This window comes from Desmodus rotundus, chromosome 2 (assembly GCF_022682495.2).
Source record: "Desmodus rotundus isolate HL8 chromosome 2, HLdesRot8A.1, whole genome shotgun sequence".
NCBI classification, from domain to species: Eukaryota; Metazoa; Chordata; class Mammalia; order Chiroptera; family Phyllostomidae; genus Desmodus; species Desmodus rotundus.
The window spans coordinates 20,350,761-20,368,075 of record NC_071388.1 but is presented as its reverse complement, the minus strand read 5'-3'; the positions used below and the strand labels follow the sequence as shown (position 1 = coordinate 20,368,075).

Sequence of the window (17,315 nt, the reverse complement as noted above, 5' to 3'; positions counted from 1 at the left end):
TGTGTTGTCCCAGGACAGAGAACTGTACAAGTACATGATACTCAATTGCCTAATTCTTGGAAGTCTAAGAAATTGAATGTATATATTACATACATACACATATACATATAGACACACACATATGCTTACCACAACCTGAAGATATAAGTACTCAGAAATAATTTTTTTTTGGAATATTTAGTAGGAAGTGTGAAGAGTTTAAATTCTTGCCTTTTGAAGAGAAGACAAATACTTAAAAGTATTCCCTTTTATCAAAGATATTTTTTAAAAAATACTGGGGGGAGAAAATGTTGATTCTGAATACGCAGGCCGTGCCCTATTCTAATCACTTTCTTATTTTGGTCAATTCTGAATTAATGCTGAAACTCACTGCCAAAATGCAAAAATAATCACTCTACCTGCAAAGTTCATCCCATTTTATTCACATCCAACAATTTAACAGATTTAATGTCAACGGTATATATCCTCTTCAGCTGTAGATTTCCAATCAAGATATTCTGACTCTGTGGCAGGCAGCACTCTCCAATGTACCGCATGGGTCTTAGGTCTACGTCCCTAAATAACTGGGGGCGGTCCGTATAGTACTCATTTGGCATTTGGACTAGATCATTGGTTCTCAACGTGTGGCCGCTGCAATATTACCATCACTGGGAAACCTGTTAGAAATGAAAATTACAAGATCATATGCACACACACTGAATAAGAAACTAATACCTGTTTTACCTCCAGGCAATTTTGATACCTGGTCGTTCTGAGAACCTCTAGAGTAGATGATCCCTAAAGCCTTCTCAAACTATCAATATCCTACTGTTATTAGATCAAATATACCTTCTAGAACGAGCATTCAATTATTCCTAGTAGTCTGAGTAAAATAAAATCAAGAATACTACATTCTATTAGTAGTATTTAAGAATTTGACACATTTCCACAAGGACAAAAGTTCTCTTAGCAAGCTTTTTCCAATGAAGTAGACATTGTGACAAATGTTTGGTATCATTTTAACTAAGAGTGGTGATGTCCAAATTAAATCTTTGTTTCCTTCATATTTCAGCTGTTGTTAAAAGTAAGGATATTGTTTTATGACAGTTAAGGTGCATGCATTTTGCATATATTTCTCAAGACCAACTGCTACATAGGTGTCCTCTCACTTTCCCATCACACCTGTAAGAAATACTGGGTATTCAAAAGAGGTACAATCACATGCTGGTGAAAACATTTATAAAACTACCTTAACAGCTCACACAGAGCAGGCATTTTAGGATTTCCACCTACAGGAAAGGTTAACTCATCAGGAAGCATAAAGCCTCATACATTTAAGGAATTCTAACCTCAGGTAGATCTTTTGCTAAAATGTGATTCAGTGAAGTCTACTTCAACAGTTAACAGCATGGAAATTGTTTTACCTAACAACCGTAAACTCCCAAATGCAAAAATGTTAGACTTAGGATGATATCTTCAATAAGGCTGTTATAAATGGAGTATAAAAATAGTCCTTTAATATACCATAAGCCTGGATGACTGTTGGGGACCAAAAGGAAAAGCTGTTAAAAAACAGCAGGGATCAAGTTTAAGTTAACTTTTGCTCCCCAAGATAAAGGTTCCTTTCCCACCCAGTATGTTTTGACAGGTGACTGCCTCACAGCAAACTCCTTCCCATCCCACCCTCATGCCCCCCTCTCTTCTTTTAACTCAAGTCAGCCTAACTTTTTCAAGGAAATAAATGCTGTATCTCTTCACACCCTAATACTACAACAGGTTTCTTAATAGCCAAATAAACTGACATATTTTTAAAGACAATGCCCTCATTTCTCTCTGTTTTGTCAAAAACATAATGGAAAAGACTATCAAACTAGGAACTACTATTTTCCTGCTCCAGGAACACACACAAAACTGGTTTCGAGAATCCAAAAAACATTTATTTTACAGTACTCAGTAAAAGCATATTCAAGTCTCTTGCCCTGCCACCCTAGACCTATTAAGAATTTAGTCATACAAGTGACTAAATCCTGTGCAGAAATGATTAATGCACCAGCAATTTATTTCACTTCCAATCTTCCATTGTCAAGTATTCTATCAGGAGCACATACATTTCATAAGGTATTTGGCACCGTTTTAGGTGAAAAGCTTCCAAAAAAGAAAACCATTAAAAAAAAAGTCAACAGATGCCATTTAAAAAAAAATCCTTCATAATACTTGATACGTCTTCAGAATTTTCAACACTTTAGATCTACTGAAACAACTAAATTTACTCAAATGCAAAAGGGAATCTTTGCCAAGGCATACATTTGAGTAGCTTCCCTTAATTTATTTAGAATATCTATAGTACCTTTTAATTGAGTTTCATACTAAACTTAAGTGAGATCAAGAGTGGGAAAGAAGGCCATAGGACCACCACGGACAAAGTTCTTTATTCCTCCTCCACCCTGGAATACTGACTGAGGTGTCTCCTGGGCAAAGGACACATTTTAAGGCAAGACATGTTAATACTGCTTTAAAGAAACTTGTGCTCTGTAATTTCTCTTGGCTTCCTCAACAGAATAAATCCCTTTGTCAAAAGACCTGTAAGAAGACTTCCTCTACACTCAGACTTAGGGTATATCCCCTGCTGCTGATATAGAGCCATAAACCTTTTATTCTACAGAGGTAACATTAGTAAAGTGGCCCTTGAGAAAAGTAAAACAGAAAATAAAAAGCTCACACTGCCTCCTACTGTTAGAAGGAAAATTTCATGAGGTCAAAATGGTCCACAATCTCTAATGTGTGCAGGGTTTGTTTTTTTTTTTTTGGTCTTAATTTTTTCTTTTTAAATCTAATGATCTATTTCCAAATCAAAACCTCGTGAGTTGAGATGCTGTGCACAACCCATACAAATGACTGCAGAAAACACTACTAGGTATGACTTCAGAATGGAAGTCATCTTCCCCAAACATCTTTTTGACTTGATATGTGACCTAATTTAAACAAATCAAACTAAAAGTGCTGTGTGCCTGGTAGGTAGTAGATGGTTACTTCCCCAGATATAAGGCAGTATTAGCAGTTAGTTTCTCCCTTCCTTACCTACTGTGAGGTTAACTGCTCCATTTCAGCAGAAGAGATTCAGTATCCTGCTTATTTTGCAGTCACATTGTATGACCATACCCCAGGGCTTCCTAGACCTTGATGATTTTTCCCATATTTTAACAAGCTGGGAGTGATGACACCCAACTTACCACTGAGATACATCTGTCTTCATAATTTGACCAACAACTCTTGGGGACTTCATGCATCACCTGCCCCTCTCCACCCCAGCCATGATACTGTATTAAATCACTGAATATAAAACACAGAAACACAAACAATAGTTTTTGGTTTGTTTCTTTAAAAATGACATTTGTATTAAAAGTCTTAAAATGAAGAGACAATGATTAAACTCGTGTCTGGAATTAAAAATTACAATTGGTTAGAATTCTCTTGGTACATCACAACAGTAAAATTTTGCTCTTTGCTTTCCGAGGAACACCCTATTAACTGATAACCAAAAAAATTTTAAAATAATATAAAAGGGGAGCTAAATACCTGAACATTTGAACAAAATGAAGCAAAAAAAAAAATAAAAGTAAAAAAATTGCAAGACATGGAAATTACATTTTAAAGGCTGGAAATAATAAAGAAGAAATTCGCCGAACAACAGGCCCTATTGTCCTGGCTCCTTCGAAAAGACTACTGAGAGGAAACTGGGAAGTGGTTTGGGGAATAACAGATTCTGGGATCGGGTGGGAGGTTCACAGGTTGGCACCGGCTGGAACAGCTGAGTTTTGAAGGCACTCTGCAGACACAGGGGTGCTGGGGGCCCTGAATCACATTTGTGAAGTCTTTGTACTGTATTTTAAAGAGCTAGTCATCAAAATCTGTTACTGCCAACCAGTAAGAACAAAAAAACTAAACTTAAACACACACACACACACACACACACAACAGTACACACAAAAATGTGCAGATCTGTAACATTTTTTTTCACAGCTGATAAAAAAAAATACTACCGTTCTTCCCAGACTCCCCTTAGATACAGTAGGTAAACAAAATAGATTTTTTTTTTTCCCACAAATATCAGCAGACACTTTCTGGCACCCCACACTGTATTGGCGTCAGTGTTAACAGTCCCAGTTCAGATGTGCAATACTTCAGATTGGATACACTGTAACAAGAATCCAACTTTGCATAGACATCCTCAGAATTGTAATCAGTCACGGGGTTGCCCTTCCAAGCTGGCAGAAAAGGAACCCGACATAAATTTCCAGCTACTCCTGGAAAACAAGGAAAAAAACAAAAGTTTCTTCCTCTCCTCCAGCTCCTTCATTTGGTTCTCCCGGACTTCCTTCCACGTATTTAAAACTTGGAACTGGAAAACGGTTGTTAACAAAAACAAAAAAATAACAACAACAAAAAAAACCCTACTTCCACCTTCTCCCTGTCCTCTTCCTCCCCCACCCCATTTTTTCCAGGCTGAAACTTTCGCTTGCTGGTGTCAAGCTGCCAACACAGCGCCCTTAACGGTTATTTAAAGGGGGAAATATGCGTCAACCAAAATCAATGAAAAACGTACATGCTGCAAAGAGCCACATTTCCAATGGGTCTCAGATGGTCAGGACCGGACACCCCTTCGGACGCGGGGAGGACGCAGGGGACGTCGGCCGCAGAGGCCAGCCGGGCTCCTGGGACATCCCAGCGAATGCAAAGTCGTCTCCAATCTCAAAGCAAGAAGAGAAATCACATTTAGAGAGTCGGGTGCGTTTGGCTTTTGTGCGCAAAGCGCAGGCCGGCGCGCGGCGGCCGGGGGCGCCTCAGAGGATCACGCAGGCGGAGCAGCAGCCCTCGTCGCCGTTGGGCTGCGCCGCGTAGTTCATCTGCCGCACGATCTCGGCGAAAAGCTCGTCCACCGAGGCTTTGTTTTTGGCCGACGTCTCCATAAAGGGGCAGCTCCACTCCTCGGCCAGGGCCTTGCCCTCGCCGTACGAGACCTCGCGCTCGCCCTCCAGGTCCACCTTGTTACCCACTAGGATCATGGGCACGCGTTCGTACCGCTTCACGCGGATGATCTGGTCCCGCATTGGTTTGATGTCCTGGAAGCTCTGCTGGTTGACCAGGCTGTAGACGAGGATGAAGCCCTGGCCGTTCTTGATGTACAGGTCCCGCATGGACGCGAACTGCTCCGTGCCCGCCGTGTCCAGGATCTCCAACACCGACGGCGACGAGTCCACCTCGATCTCCTTTCGGTAGAAGTCCTCGATGGTGGGGTCGTACTTCTCGATGAAGGAGCCGGTCACGAACTGCACGGTGAGCGCGGACTTGCCCACGCCGCCCGAGCCCAGCACCACCACTTTGTACTCTCTCATGGCTCCGTCGGCGCTCTCGCTGCGCCTGCCGCGGCCCCGTCGGGGCTGCGCGCCTGGGAGAGGCTAGGCTTGGCGGCTGGACTTCTCCCCTTCCTCAGCTCCGCAGAAAAAACCTAGGAGAGGGTGGCTGGGGAGTGCAGGGCGCAGAAATCAGCAAACGGAAACTGGGCGCCCCGCCGGGCGGCGGCGGCGGCGGCGCGTCCCTGGGGCGCGGGTCTGGGGCCCCGCAGCAGCCCACGGTGGCGGCAGCAGCGGCAGCCTCGGCGGCGGACTGAGGACAATGCCGGCAGCCTGTGCGAGGCGACGGCGGCAGCTCCTCGCAGCGGCGGCCCGGGAGGGCGGGGACCTGGTGGCGGCGGGCTGCGGGGGTGGCTGCTAATTGCGCGCCGAGCCTGGACGCGCGTGGCATGAGTTCCCGCAGAGCGTGTGCCCACTGCCGCGGCCCATCGCGCTTTCTACCGCAGCCTCCGCGGGGCTAGGGCTTCCTACTCGCCGCGCGCACCCCCGCCCTCCCCGCACCGGCGAGCATGCCCAGTGCGCCGCCAGCCGCGCCCGCTGGATTAGCTGTTCCTGGTTTTCCTGGGGGCCGGGCGGGGGCGGGACTGTGGGTGGGGCTCGCGATTTGAGTCTGGACGAGTGGATTCCGAAGAGGAGCGGGTCTCGGACCTGGCTGGGAAATGTGCTCGTTGGTGGAGGTGTTGGAAGAGGGGCTAGGAAAGCTCTGGTGGGACGGTGGCGGCCGTCTTGGCTCACGGCTCGGGTTTGTGCCTACGGCGGCAGCTCTGCGAGAAGTGGACGCGGCGGGCACCTCGGCCTAGAGCGGGTTCTGCTCTTGCTGACTCCTGTACTCAAAAGTCCTTGGATTCCGCTCCCTGAGCCCTGGAGCGGTGCGTCTCGGGGACGGAGACCCAAAGGACATTTGCATGCAGGAGCGGCGAGTGGAGCATCTTCTCCCACCCGCGGTGCAGTTCTTTTTTTTTTAAACCATTCTTCTTAAAACATTATTCGGCCTCCTGTGGCCGACTCTTCCCGCACTCCATCCCCCCCCGGACAAAGAAAAGAAAGAATAGTGTGCCTGAGGGACTGTCCCGAGGACAGAAGGGGCAAGCTTTAGTGACTGAAGCTCTCTCGCCTAGGATTTGGTGAGTCCCACCCACCTCCTTACCGGGCTAGGGCCAAAACCCGGAGACCAGAATATAACCCAGTCCGTCACGGCGCCGGCGCCCGCAACTAGTCAGGGCATGCTCAGTGGGTAGAGCAGGTTTTCGGGCTTAGAAGCAGGAAGCTTTTGCACTACACACCCACACTCCAGCTCAAATTACCTCTCCCAGACTCGGGATCCATTGGTCCCGGGGTGCAAATCTCACACCCTCAACTGTTCTCCCATTGGCTACCGCCAAGGTTTTGTCAGTTTGGACTGCTTCATTGGCTAAAAAGTAGCCTCCGCTCGTGATTGGTTATTTTTAGAGATTGAGTTAAGAGGCGGAGGCACAGCTGTTCTTTCTCTGCTGCTCCCCACCCCCTTCCTCCCACTTCCCCAACCTAGTCGTTTTGAAGCTAAGAGTGCAAAAATAAGAGGAATTTAGGCGGAGAGCTCAGAGCTAAAAATAGCCCTTTGTTGGTGTTTTCCAGAGTCTGACTTCTCGGTGCCCAGTCACGACTGTCCCTTAAAGGGAGCATAAAGGGCTGGTTACAGTTCTTGGTCTACAAGCAACAGCAAAGTTTCCAAGGTGGTTCCCCCCCCCCCTTTTTGCTTGCAGAAGGGGTAGGGCGGCCACGATGTGGAAAAGGGACCACGTTGAATTCTTTCCACCCGGAGGGGTGGGGGAATGCCCAGGCTTGCCCTTAGAAAACGTCTTCGCTTTGGGCGGGCGGTCGCTAGACTTGGCTCGGCTGGCACTCGCGGGAGGTGAAAGGGAGATGTCTCGACTTGCCTCGGAGTCGCCCTCCTGCCTGGCGGAGGAGAGATGTTAAGACCTGTCAGAAGTCTTAGCAAAGTTAGCGTGAGCTCCAAGGTGAAGGGGAGGCGGGGAGAACCGAGCTGCGTCAACCCTGGCTCTGCGTGCTGCCTTCTTTTATGCGATACCACTTCCCACTAGTTTAACCGTCCGCATCGCAGGGACGAGCCAGGCGGTGTGCTGTGTGCTAACACTTGGTTTCAGTTCCCGAGCCCCGCCGTGACTCACAGCCACACTGGCGAGTAAACCTTCTCCGAATCCCTGGCTGTGGCTCACGCTGTGAGTGTCTGCAGTCTGAAGTCCTTGGCCACCCGTCCCGCAGGACGTGGGCGGCGGCCTACGCCTTGGATGGGGGTCGATGGTGCCCACCCCCGCGCCTGGCCCTGCTGTTTAGTGGAGAGAGGGATTGAACCTTGATGATCAGAGTGCTTGGATATAATTATGCTTATATAATTCTCCAGATAAACCTCTCTGAGAGATACACCTAACACAGCTGGAGAGAACCTCACAACCTTTAACCAGCATTTAATGTCTGCCACGCCTTTCTACACGTGCTCTCTTATTTAATCCGCACAGTAATTATAATATCTGTTTTAAGATGAGGAAACCGAGACCGTGATATGTTCAGTAACGTGAGATTTCACAGCTAGTGTACGGCCAAGCTAGGGTCACAGGTGTTTGGCTGCTTGTAACCAATCGTCCATACTATTACAAAAGAAAATTCCAAGATTGTACTTTTAGGTTGAATCTTCAGGTCATGTAATCAGACTGGCTCATAAACCCAAGCACAAGGGACCTTTGTCCACCACCACAGTCTGCTCTCCTTGGGCAGCGCCCCTTCCCGCAGGTTAAAGAGCCTGAACCCTCCTCCAGACCCTAGTCCTGGTGGTCATAATTCTGGAATCCCCTACCAAAATAGTACCAAACCCTCTGTCAGGACCGGCCTGGGCCCCTGAACTCACCCTGCGTCCAGAAATGGATCTTTGTTGGCGTGTGCACAGTGCTTGGACCCCCTGGCCGACGTGCGTGTCCTTCCCGGCACTTTGAGCCCCTCCTTAGGGTAGGAGGAGGGGTCAGGTGGAGTCAGCTGTCTTTTCTCTGTGACCTCCCAGCCTGGCCCTTGAAGGAGACTAAGAATTCACAGTTCATACCTAGCCATCCAGGTTCATTTGTCAAAATAGGAGGATCATATTTTAACAGTTTATGTTGATTTATAACTTAAACACTTAGAGTAATGCTATTTGGGCCTCCATTTGTCTTCTTGCACACAAATATTAGGTGTGGTTCTGAGTATGATCCAGTAGAAAATGCTTTGTCCTTGTAAGTCTGGTGTCTAATCTCGAGTATTGGATAACAATTATTACTTGAGAATGTGGGCAAGTCACTTAAGGTCTCCTGACCTTAGTTTCCCTAGCTATTAAATGGTGATAATAAAATTGGCCCTACCCACCTATACAAGGAACCTTGGAGAGAGAGAATCTAGTGACCAAACCCTTCATTTACATCAGACAGAGCTAGGCAGAATTAGAATCCTGGTGTCCTGGCTGTCCTTTTCTTGGTGCCAGCCTGTCCTTGGGGATAATAACAGATAATGGATGGAAACATGCTTTTAAAACTCCAGCACCTCATAAATGCATGACAATTACCCAGACTCTGGGCCTGACAACCCCATATAGAAGAGACCATCCTTGGAACTCTGGGTAGCTATGTGGGTGGTGGTTGTTGAACCTTGGTGGCATCTTCAGTACCAGAAGGATACCACAGTTTGAATACTTTCTTTTAGGGACTCCTCAATAGCTATTTTTATTACATTCAGATGTTCTCCCACAGAAAGCTTTAGAATTCAAAATGAAGTAATAAAGTTGCTAATGCAGAAATTGTTTAAGTTGGTCACTTCCTCTTAGGAAATCTGTTAGGAATCTTCATTTACCTTACTTAGGGGCCTTACACATCCTTTACCATACTTATTTCCATGTCTGTGTCTTGTTACCCAGCATCACGAGAATTCCTTGAGGGCAGGGCTCATATATATGGGGCTTATCTTTGGAGCCACCTCTGTGCCCCATAACATATACTGCAGTGCCTAATATATGAGGCCCTCAATAAATATGTATTGACTATATGAATACATACCAGTTTTCGCTGATACATAACATTTCCTGGAGCTGTAGAAAAATACATAATAATGTTTCGGTGTCCCTGAGTCATAAAGATAATCAGAGTCTACCCTTATTTCAGTGGAAACACTAAATCAGTGCTGTCTTGGAGAAAGATACCCAAGCGTCCAGTTGGTTAAACCATTACCCTGAAGAAGATTTAACATTCGCAGGTAATATGAAATGACATTTCCTGAAAACAACTGACAGTAAAAGCTACCAGGTAAGGACTGCTTAACCTTTGGTACTGAAGGTTACTGGCTTTTGCTCACACAGTGGGACTGCTGAGGTTCTCTGATGCTGGGTTTGGCCTTCAGCGTAATTAACTCCTTTTTTAGAGCACCAATCTTTAGAGTCCTCAGGAAAATAAGTACTACCTGTCCTCTTCATTGATGCAAAGTAATGAGTTTTTTATGGTGCAAATAATTGCATCAGCTTGTTATTAGCCTTTAATTTGTTTATGCTTTCTTTCATTAGGATATTGAAAAATATTCCTATTTTGAACGTATTGATCTTTTCCTTGTTTTTTTGTTTGTGTGTATGTGTGTGTGGATTTCACACCCAATTAAAAGACGTCTCACTACAAGATATTTTATATGACTAGTATTTCCTTCTAGCATTTTTAAGGTTTCATTTTATTGGTACCTTTTGGCTTGCTTTTCAATGGAAAAGACAGCCTCAGTAAATATGGAGAGTTGGAAATCCAAACAATAGGATGCCCGCTGAATAGAAGTGTCTGAGGAGAGTGACGGCAGAGGAGTCGTCTGAGAACTCTGGTGGGAAGGCTGAGAAACCATCCATCCTCTTGAACAGGAAAGAAGAGCCAAGAGACCTGAAAGCTGGAGCTGAGAAGGTGAAAAGTGGAGAGTGCAGGCTGCAAATAAGTTTCTCTCTGTAAATAAACATGGCAAGGCACCTGCTCAGAGAAAGAAGGCCAGGTGTGGGTTTGGGAATCAGGTAGAAATGAAACTGTTTCCAGCAGAGACTGTGCAGCAAGCACACAGCATGAAGTTGCTAAGTGGCTAAATTGGGGTAGCGTGAGTTTGTGAAGATGCCAATTCAGCTTTTCTTTTTTTCTTATGAAGAAAAATATTGCTAATTTCTATCAGGTCAGATTGTGTTAAAAGTTCTAAAGGCTTTTTCTCAGCATTTGCAAATTACTAATTATAAAATTCACTCCACATCTCTCATATGCCCATACTTTTAAGTGAAAACACACACACACACACACACACCCCTGTGACTTATGTGATTAAAAATTCCATTACTAGTGGGAAATTAAGTGAACTCAATAAAACTACCTTACCTGTGTAGTATCTTGAAGGGCTCTTTCTATTGCGTGCTAAATTACAGTAAAAGCTTGACTACCTGAACTCAGAAACTGAGTCATTCTGAGGAGTTGAACGTTTGTCTAGAAAAGTTTGCAGTTGTATAGGGTGTTTCTTCTGTCACTATAAGAAAAATAAGCATATACTTTTCATTAGATAAGTAGTATATACTGTAATACATTTGGAATGGTTTTTTTTTAAACCAGAAAGAATAAAATACATATAACAAATTACCCCAAAATAAAAACTTAACATTTTGGTTAATGGCCTTCTTTTCATCACAAAATTATTTAGAATATAGAAAACCAGCTCTAGTTTTCTTGTGACTATTTTAACTTACATCTCAGTGTAGGCATGAGGTGTCCTGTAGCCTACTGGTCAGGAAATACAAGGTCAAATAAGACATATCTTAAGTTCTCATTTATTAAAGAATTCTCCTGTCTTATTTCATGGTTTTTATGGGAATATGTGTATCTCCTATGCTGAGGTTGTTGCTGTCTTGACGAAGTCTGCGATCATAGCCGGCTGGGGTCGTTTGCCAGTTTCTCCTGACGGTGGGATGAGGCACGTTCAGGTTCATGACCTCGGCGGCAGCAGAACGTAGCCGCTGGTCCGCATAATTAACTGGAGAATCAAAGGCTTCAGCTGCATTCTCCCACGTGGTTTTGTCCCTGTCCAGAAATGACCCTCTTTGTGGCAAACAGTGGCCTTTGATGTGTCAGCACCATTCAAAGCTATGCCAGTGATTTCAGCGTCATTAACACATTTGTGCTTTCTTTGTCACTTTGCTCCCAGGCTTCCAACTCTCTCGCTCCACGTTTTTCCGAAGGATTGGAAGAAATCTGCCCCTCAGTCTTTCCAGAGTGTTTGGGAAACAACTTATTCTCAAGGCTGAAGATTCTTATCGGAAAAAAAAAAGATACTTTTGCTGACATGGTTTCAGGCTGAAATTTTCTCTAAACTATTTTCAGTGTTTGATTTGAATAGAATCTCAGGCATAAGCAATATTTAAAATTGTATTTTTATCATATGGATGGAAATTTCTGAATATTACATGCCTGATAAATTTACTTTCTCATTAAATCGTGTATGCGGTAGAATTTCCTATCTTGAATAACCCCAGGAGTTAATATTCCGTGGCTGGGAGATACAAGTAATGTTCACGGATATACCACTGTATTTCCTCTGGATGAGCAAAATAATTGTGTAACAACAGAATGGTTTTGTTATCCCGAGATAAGCCTATGGTTCTAAAATCCTTTATTAAATGTAAGTAAAAATGGCAGGAGGAGGCTGGGAGTGGCAGAGAAACTGTCTAATTTTCCACACATTATGTAGACAATGTAAGCAACAGGTAATACTCTAGGATACTATAGGACCATGCCATATCATTTCCCAAATATTAAACCATCACTCTATTCTTCCTCTGTTTAATTCAGATAAACTTCTGTTAGTATATAAAGCTACAAGTTAAATTAGGTTAGCTTTATATGACTTTTATGTATCAAGAATTATAGCTTGAGCCTAAGAGTCTTTTATTTGAAGATGTAGGCAAGCCAGGGAAGGAAGGTTCAGGGAAGGAAAATCAGACCACCAAATACACTATTATTCTTTAAAGGACGAAGGGAACAATTGAGGGGTAAGAGAAGAGATGATTGAGGTTCATAAAGTGATTCAAGGACAGCAGAAATCATCAGAGAGAAAGGGAGAGGGCTGTTCAATGTAGTGTCTACCTCTTAGGTCAGGTAGACGTCTATCCCTTGGGACCGCCCCAGTGAGACTCCTTAGGGGAAAGAGATGCCAATAGAGTCCCTGGGCCATTGAGTTGGTAAGGTGTCAGCAGCATTTGGGCCCACAGCTTCTGCACCATTCCATGCCAGGGCCTGCAGCAGCCACAGAGGATCTTGGGGTAGACCTCCACAGCAGCACTCATCCCTTTCAGCAGATACCAGCCGAAGAACCATCCCATTGAACGTAGGCAGCCACAGCAAAGACCTCAGATGGGCTCATGCAGGAACGAAGAAAATGAGTGATGCACCCCACAGGGCCTTCACAGGCTGGTCAGGTCAGGGGCAGGGGAGCTAACCCCAGGCATGCCAGCACTATTTTCAAGGAGTCAAAGGAGGTCTGGACACTGTTGTTAGAGAGACTAAGACAAATAATAGTAAGATACATGATTGTGGTTTTGTTACCCTGTCTTATCCCCTAAGGTGATATAATGTAGAAATTTAGATTACATGGGAAGTTGTTTTGAAGTAAGTTTTCTTAAGTCACTTTTCTAACATCCTCGCCTTCCCCCAGAATTTGCTGACTTTATTTTTGATGTCTTTTCAAGTTACCTCACATTGGAGGAATTAGGAATACTTAAGGTTATACTTAACTGGACACCTAGGTAAGGAGAGTGGGTCTAAACAAATACAGGTTTATTTCTCACTTATGAAGTCTGGAATTGGAGTCCTCCTGGCCTTGGTTTAACAGTTCAGTGAAGAGAAAGGCAGTCTTAGAAATCAAATTTGCTTTTGTGGCAGAAAAAAGGGAGGCCTGCTGGGTGGGGCTAAGGATACGCGAGGAAGACCTTTTCTGTCAGAAGCACCAGGCCTCTTGCAGTTAAATTGCCTTGGTAGGTCCAGCATTGAATACTTTTCTAACAAGGGAGGTTGGGAAAATTCATGTTTAACTTTTCTACCTTTTATAGTGGATGGAGACAAAAGATACATAAATGGAGAATGATGTTAGGTAAGCCAGCCTATAGTGTCTACCCCGAGCACTGATCTACTCTTAAGAAACTCAACATCTTTCTGGCAATTGAATTTGCACATAATTTTTTCACACTTGTTCAGTAAACACAGGTGAGAGAGAAGTATAACCTCTTCTTTTTTTAATTAAAAATCACACTTAAAAAGCCTTACTTTTTTTTAAGTTTGGTTGTATATATGATATAAAGTTTTGGTTTGCACAAGAGTCTACAAAAAAAGACCTTTTTAATAATCTTTGTTTTACTCCTGATGTCCAACCACTCTTTTGAAGCAGAAAAATGCTAGATTTCTAGTCTGACAGAATTACTTTCAAATATTGGCTCAGAAATTTTCTACCTATAAAACTGGACAACTTATTTAATTTCTGAGGTAGCTGGTCTTCAGGATGGCTCCCACCATTCCCTGCTCCTGGCATTCATTCACTTGAAGAGTCTCCTCTCTCAGCACATCAGGGTTGGTCTGTATAACCAATGGCCCATGACAGAGGTGATGGTAGGTCATTTCCAAGATTGTCATAAAGGACTGCAGCTTCCTTCGTGGGCTTTGTCTCTCTTGAGTTTCTCGCTCTAGAAGAAGCCAGCTGCCATAGCTTCAGGACACCCAGGCAATATTGTGGCAATTGTGTTACTGGGAACTGAGATCCTTACTCCAAAGTCTGTGAGTAACCGAGGCCTGCCCATAACCAAGTAGGTGAACTTGGAAGTTACTCCTCCAGTAGTCAGATGACTGCTTCTGCAGCCACCAGCTTGGCTTCAACCTCCTAGAAACCCTTTGCCAGCTAAGCTGCCCCCAGAGTCCTGACTCTTAGAATCTTAGAAGCAGCAAGAGAAAAGGACACAGTTACCTACAAAGGAGTTCCCATAAGACTGTCAGCTGATTTCTCAAAAGAGACCTTATAGGCAAGAAGGGGCTGGCAAGAAGTATTCCAAGTCATGAAAGGCAAGGACTTACATCCAATATTACTGTATCCAGCAAAGCTTTCATTTAGAATGGAAGGGCAGATAAAGTGCTTTTCAGATAAAGTCAAGTTAAAGGAGTTCATCATCACCAAGCCCTTATTATATGAAATGTTAAAGGGACTTATCTAAGAAAAAGAAGATAAAAAATATGAACAGTAAAAATGACAGCAAACTCACAGTTATTAACAACCACACCTAAAACAAAAACAAAAGCAAACTATGCAAACTACTAGAACAGGAACAGAACTACAGAAATGCAGCTCACATGGAGGGTTATCAATAGGGGAGTGGGAGGGGGGGAGAGGGGGGAAAGGTACAGAGAATAAATAGCATAAATGATAGGTGGAAAATAGACAGGGGAGGGTAAGAATAGTGTAGGAAATGTAGAAGCCAAAGAACTTATAAGTATGACCCATGGATATGAACTATAGGGGGAGAATGTGGGAGGGAGGGGGTGGGCAGGATGGAGTTGAGTGAAGGGGCGGAAATGGGACAACTGTAATAGCATAATCAATAAATATATATTTTAAAAAGTACATTATTTATGAGAAAAAAGAAACTGTGAGATAATAATGTTCCATATTTTAAGCTGCTGAATTTCTGAGTCATTGGTTATATAGCAAAAGAACTAATACAACTTCTTTAAGCTTCAGTGGCATCATCTATTGGGCTGGCCAAAATGTTTGTTTTTTTCTGTATGATGGCTCTAGTAGTGTTTAGTTGTCTTTAACTTCATTCAAAACAATTTTGTTGGATTGTATTGTGACAGCTGTCTTATCAGCGTGCATTTAAAAAAACATCAAAATCGGTGAATATTTGTGTAGTTATTGTAATATTGAAAATGGAAGAAAATATGCAACATTTGCAGCATATTATGCTTTATTATTTCAAGAAAGGTAAAAACGCAACTGAAATGCTAAAAGAGATCTGTGCAGTGTATCGAGAAGGTGCTGTGACTGATCTAACATGTCAAAAGTGGTTTGCAAAGTTTCATGCTGGATATTTCTTGCTGGAAATGCTCCATGGTTGGGTAGACCAGTTGAAGTTGGTAGCAATCAAATCGAGATATTAATTGAGAACAATCACCATTTTACCATGCAGGAGATAGCTGGCATACTAAAAAATATCCAAAATCAATAAAGTTATTGGTGAAAATAAAAAAGGTGTCTTTTGTTTTATAGATAAAGCTAAACAGACTTTTTTTGCTAACCCAACATAAACTGGGGATATAAATAGTTTTTATGAGGATAGTAAGATAGTGTATATGAAACTGCCCCATGCAACTCCTGCAACATAAGGGGATAGAAAAATTAATTAACAAATATTACTTATTTGTGATCATCTTCACATGTTTACCCTTTTCAGAACTTCTTTTTCTTAGATTAGCACAGTTTTAAAAAATGTCCTTGTCCTTTGCTTTTCACTAGTGTGGAATACATGTCGCTGAACCCCGTGGCTCTGTCCTGTTGCCTTAGCACTCTACCGCACTGGGGATGGTTGTGTTAGCTAAGGTCACCTGTGTTTAATAATGAATGTCTTTCCCAGGATGCTGAACTGTGGTGTCTGATGTGTCTTAGCAACTAAATAAAATATTGCCCTATTGTAAATAGCTCCTATCTTCTTCCCTCTAGAAAGCTTTTGGTGGTTGTAATCTGCTCTACACCCCATTGCTAAATCACTGATAGCAGGAATGCATGGCGAAGGTGACAGCCTGCCGCACACCTGCAGAGTGGTCCAGTCTTCTTTAGCTTGTTCCTCATCCTCTGCCCTCTTCCACGGCGCCTTCCCTTTCTAATCACAGACGCGATGATCACAGCACAGCTGCGGCCAACTTTGCTACAGAGTCTCAGATCGTCTCTGCTGTTTCTCCTTTTCCTTTTTAAAAATTACTTTCTTATTGCTTGTTTCATATTACTTCTATACCTTAATTCATTCGGGCCAAAAATTGTGTGTGTATAAATGTATATATCACACACGTGTGTATTCTGTACAATTAGAACACTTGTTTTTCTTGGCCAGCATAGCATGCTGGGAATAATTTTTGGTTCATTGAACTGCCTTCACTATCGTTTGCTGTTGGATGCTTAGGGCCTGCTTCTTTGCTCCAGAGAAGGGTTTTGTTGTTGTTGTGTTTTGGATTTTTAAGCTTAGTCCGCATCGGCAGTAGTAGTTCCACAAGTCCAAGGGCTCTGAAATGTTGGTTTCTAGAGAGCAAAGACTTTCCCATACTAGAACGGATGGGTCCCAGGTTCTCACATTGTAATTGTCAATAAGCCCAGCTCCCTTTGCTTCCCATCTTGCTCTCCCCATACCAATCAATCCTGTGTAATCTAGCAGATAGAGCTCATTAAAAATATTATGTAACATTCATTAAGTGAATGAATCACAGTATGATGACTCTCGAAGACATAATGTTGAGTGAAAAAAGCCAGAGGCAACAGAATATATACTGTATGAGTCTATTGATGTAATGTTCATAAAAGACAAAATTAAACGATTTTGTTCAGACAGGTATAATTAGGGAATAAACTAGAAAGAAAATAAAAAAAAATTATGGTTAGCACTGGCGGGGAGAAAACAGCACATTTGATTGTGTTACAAAATTAGGGTTGGGGACAGGAAAGGCTACGCAATTTGTGGGGCTCAATGCCAAAAGCAAGTTAAGGGTCCCTTGTTCAAAGTGTAGGAAGAATTTCAAGGGGCAACGGCAGAGCATTAAGGTAAGTGGGGCACCCCGCTCAGCACCAGGCCCTGCACCACAGCTCACGCTGCAACCCCGTGAAGCC

The 17,315-nt window shown here is 43.4% G+C and overlaps 1 protein-coding gene and 1 long non-coding RNA gene across 3 annotated transcripts; one reads left to right on the top strand and one right to left on the bottom strand.

The window, feature by feature from the left end:
- Window positions 1-236: 236 nt before the first annotated feature.
- RAP2B (RAP2B, member of RAS oncogene family) lies at window positions 237-5,695 on the bottom strand. Of its 2 annotated transcripts, XM_053918033.2 has the most exons (3): window positions 4,583-5,695; window positions 3,210-3,309; window positions 237-656 (listed from the first exon to the last, which is right to left on the bottom strand). In XM_053918033.2, the coding sequence occupies exon 1, from the start codon at window positions 5,370-5,372 to the stop codon at window positions 4,821-4,823; it is 552 nt and encodes a 183-aa protein (XP_053774008.1). In that variant the 5' UTR covers window positions 5,373-5,695; the 3' UTR covers window positions 237-656; window positions 3,210-3,309; window positions 4,583-4,820. The 2 variants fall into 2 exon arrangements, with proteins under 2 accessions (XP_053774008.1, XP_053774009.1); XM_053918034.2 differs by lacking the exon at window positions 3,210-3,309.
- A 437-nt stretch (window positions 5,696-6,132) lies between these two features.
- Window positions 6,133-14,791, top strand: LOC123479949 (uncharacterized). Its single transcript, XR_011650851.1, has 3 exons — window positions 6,133-6,514; window positions 9,569-9,709; window positions 11,610-14,791. It is a non-coding gene; the product is annotated as an uncharacterized lncRNA (long non-coding RNA).
- The last annotated feature ends 2,524 nt before the right edge of the window (window positions 14,792-17,315 follow it).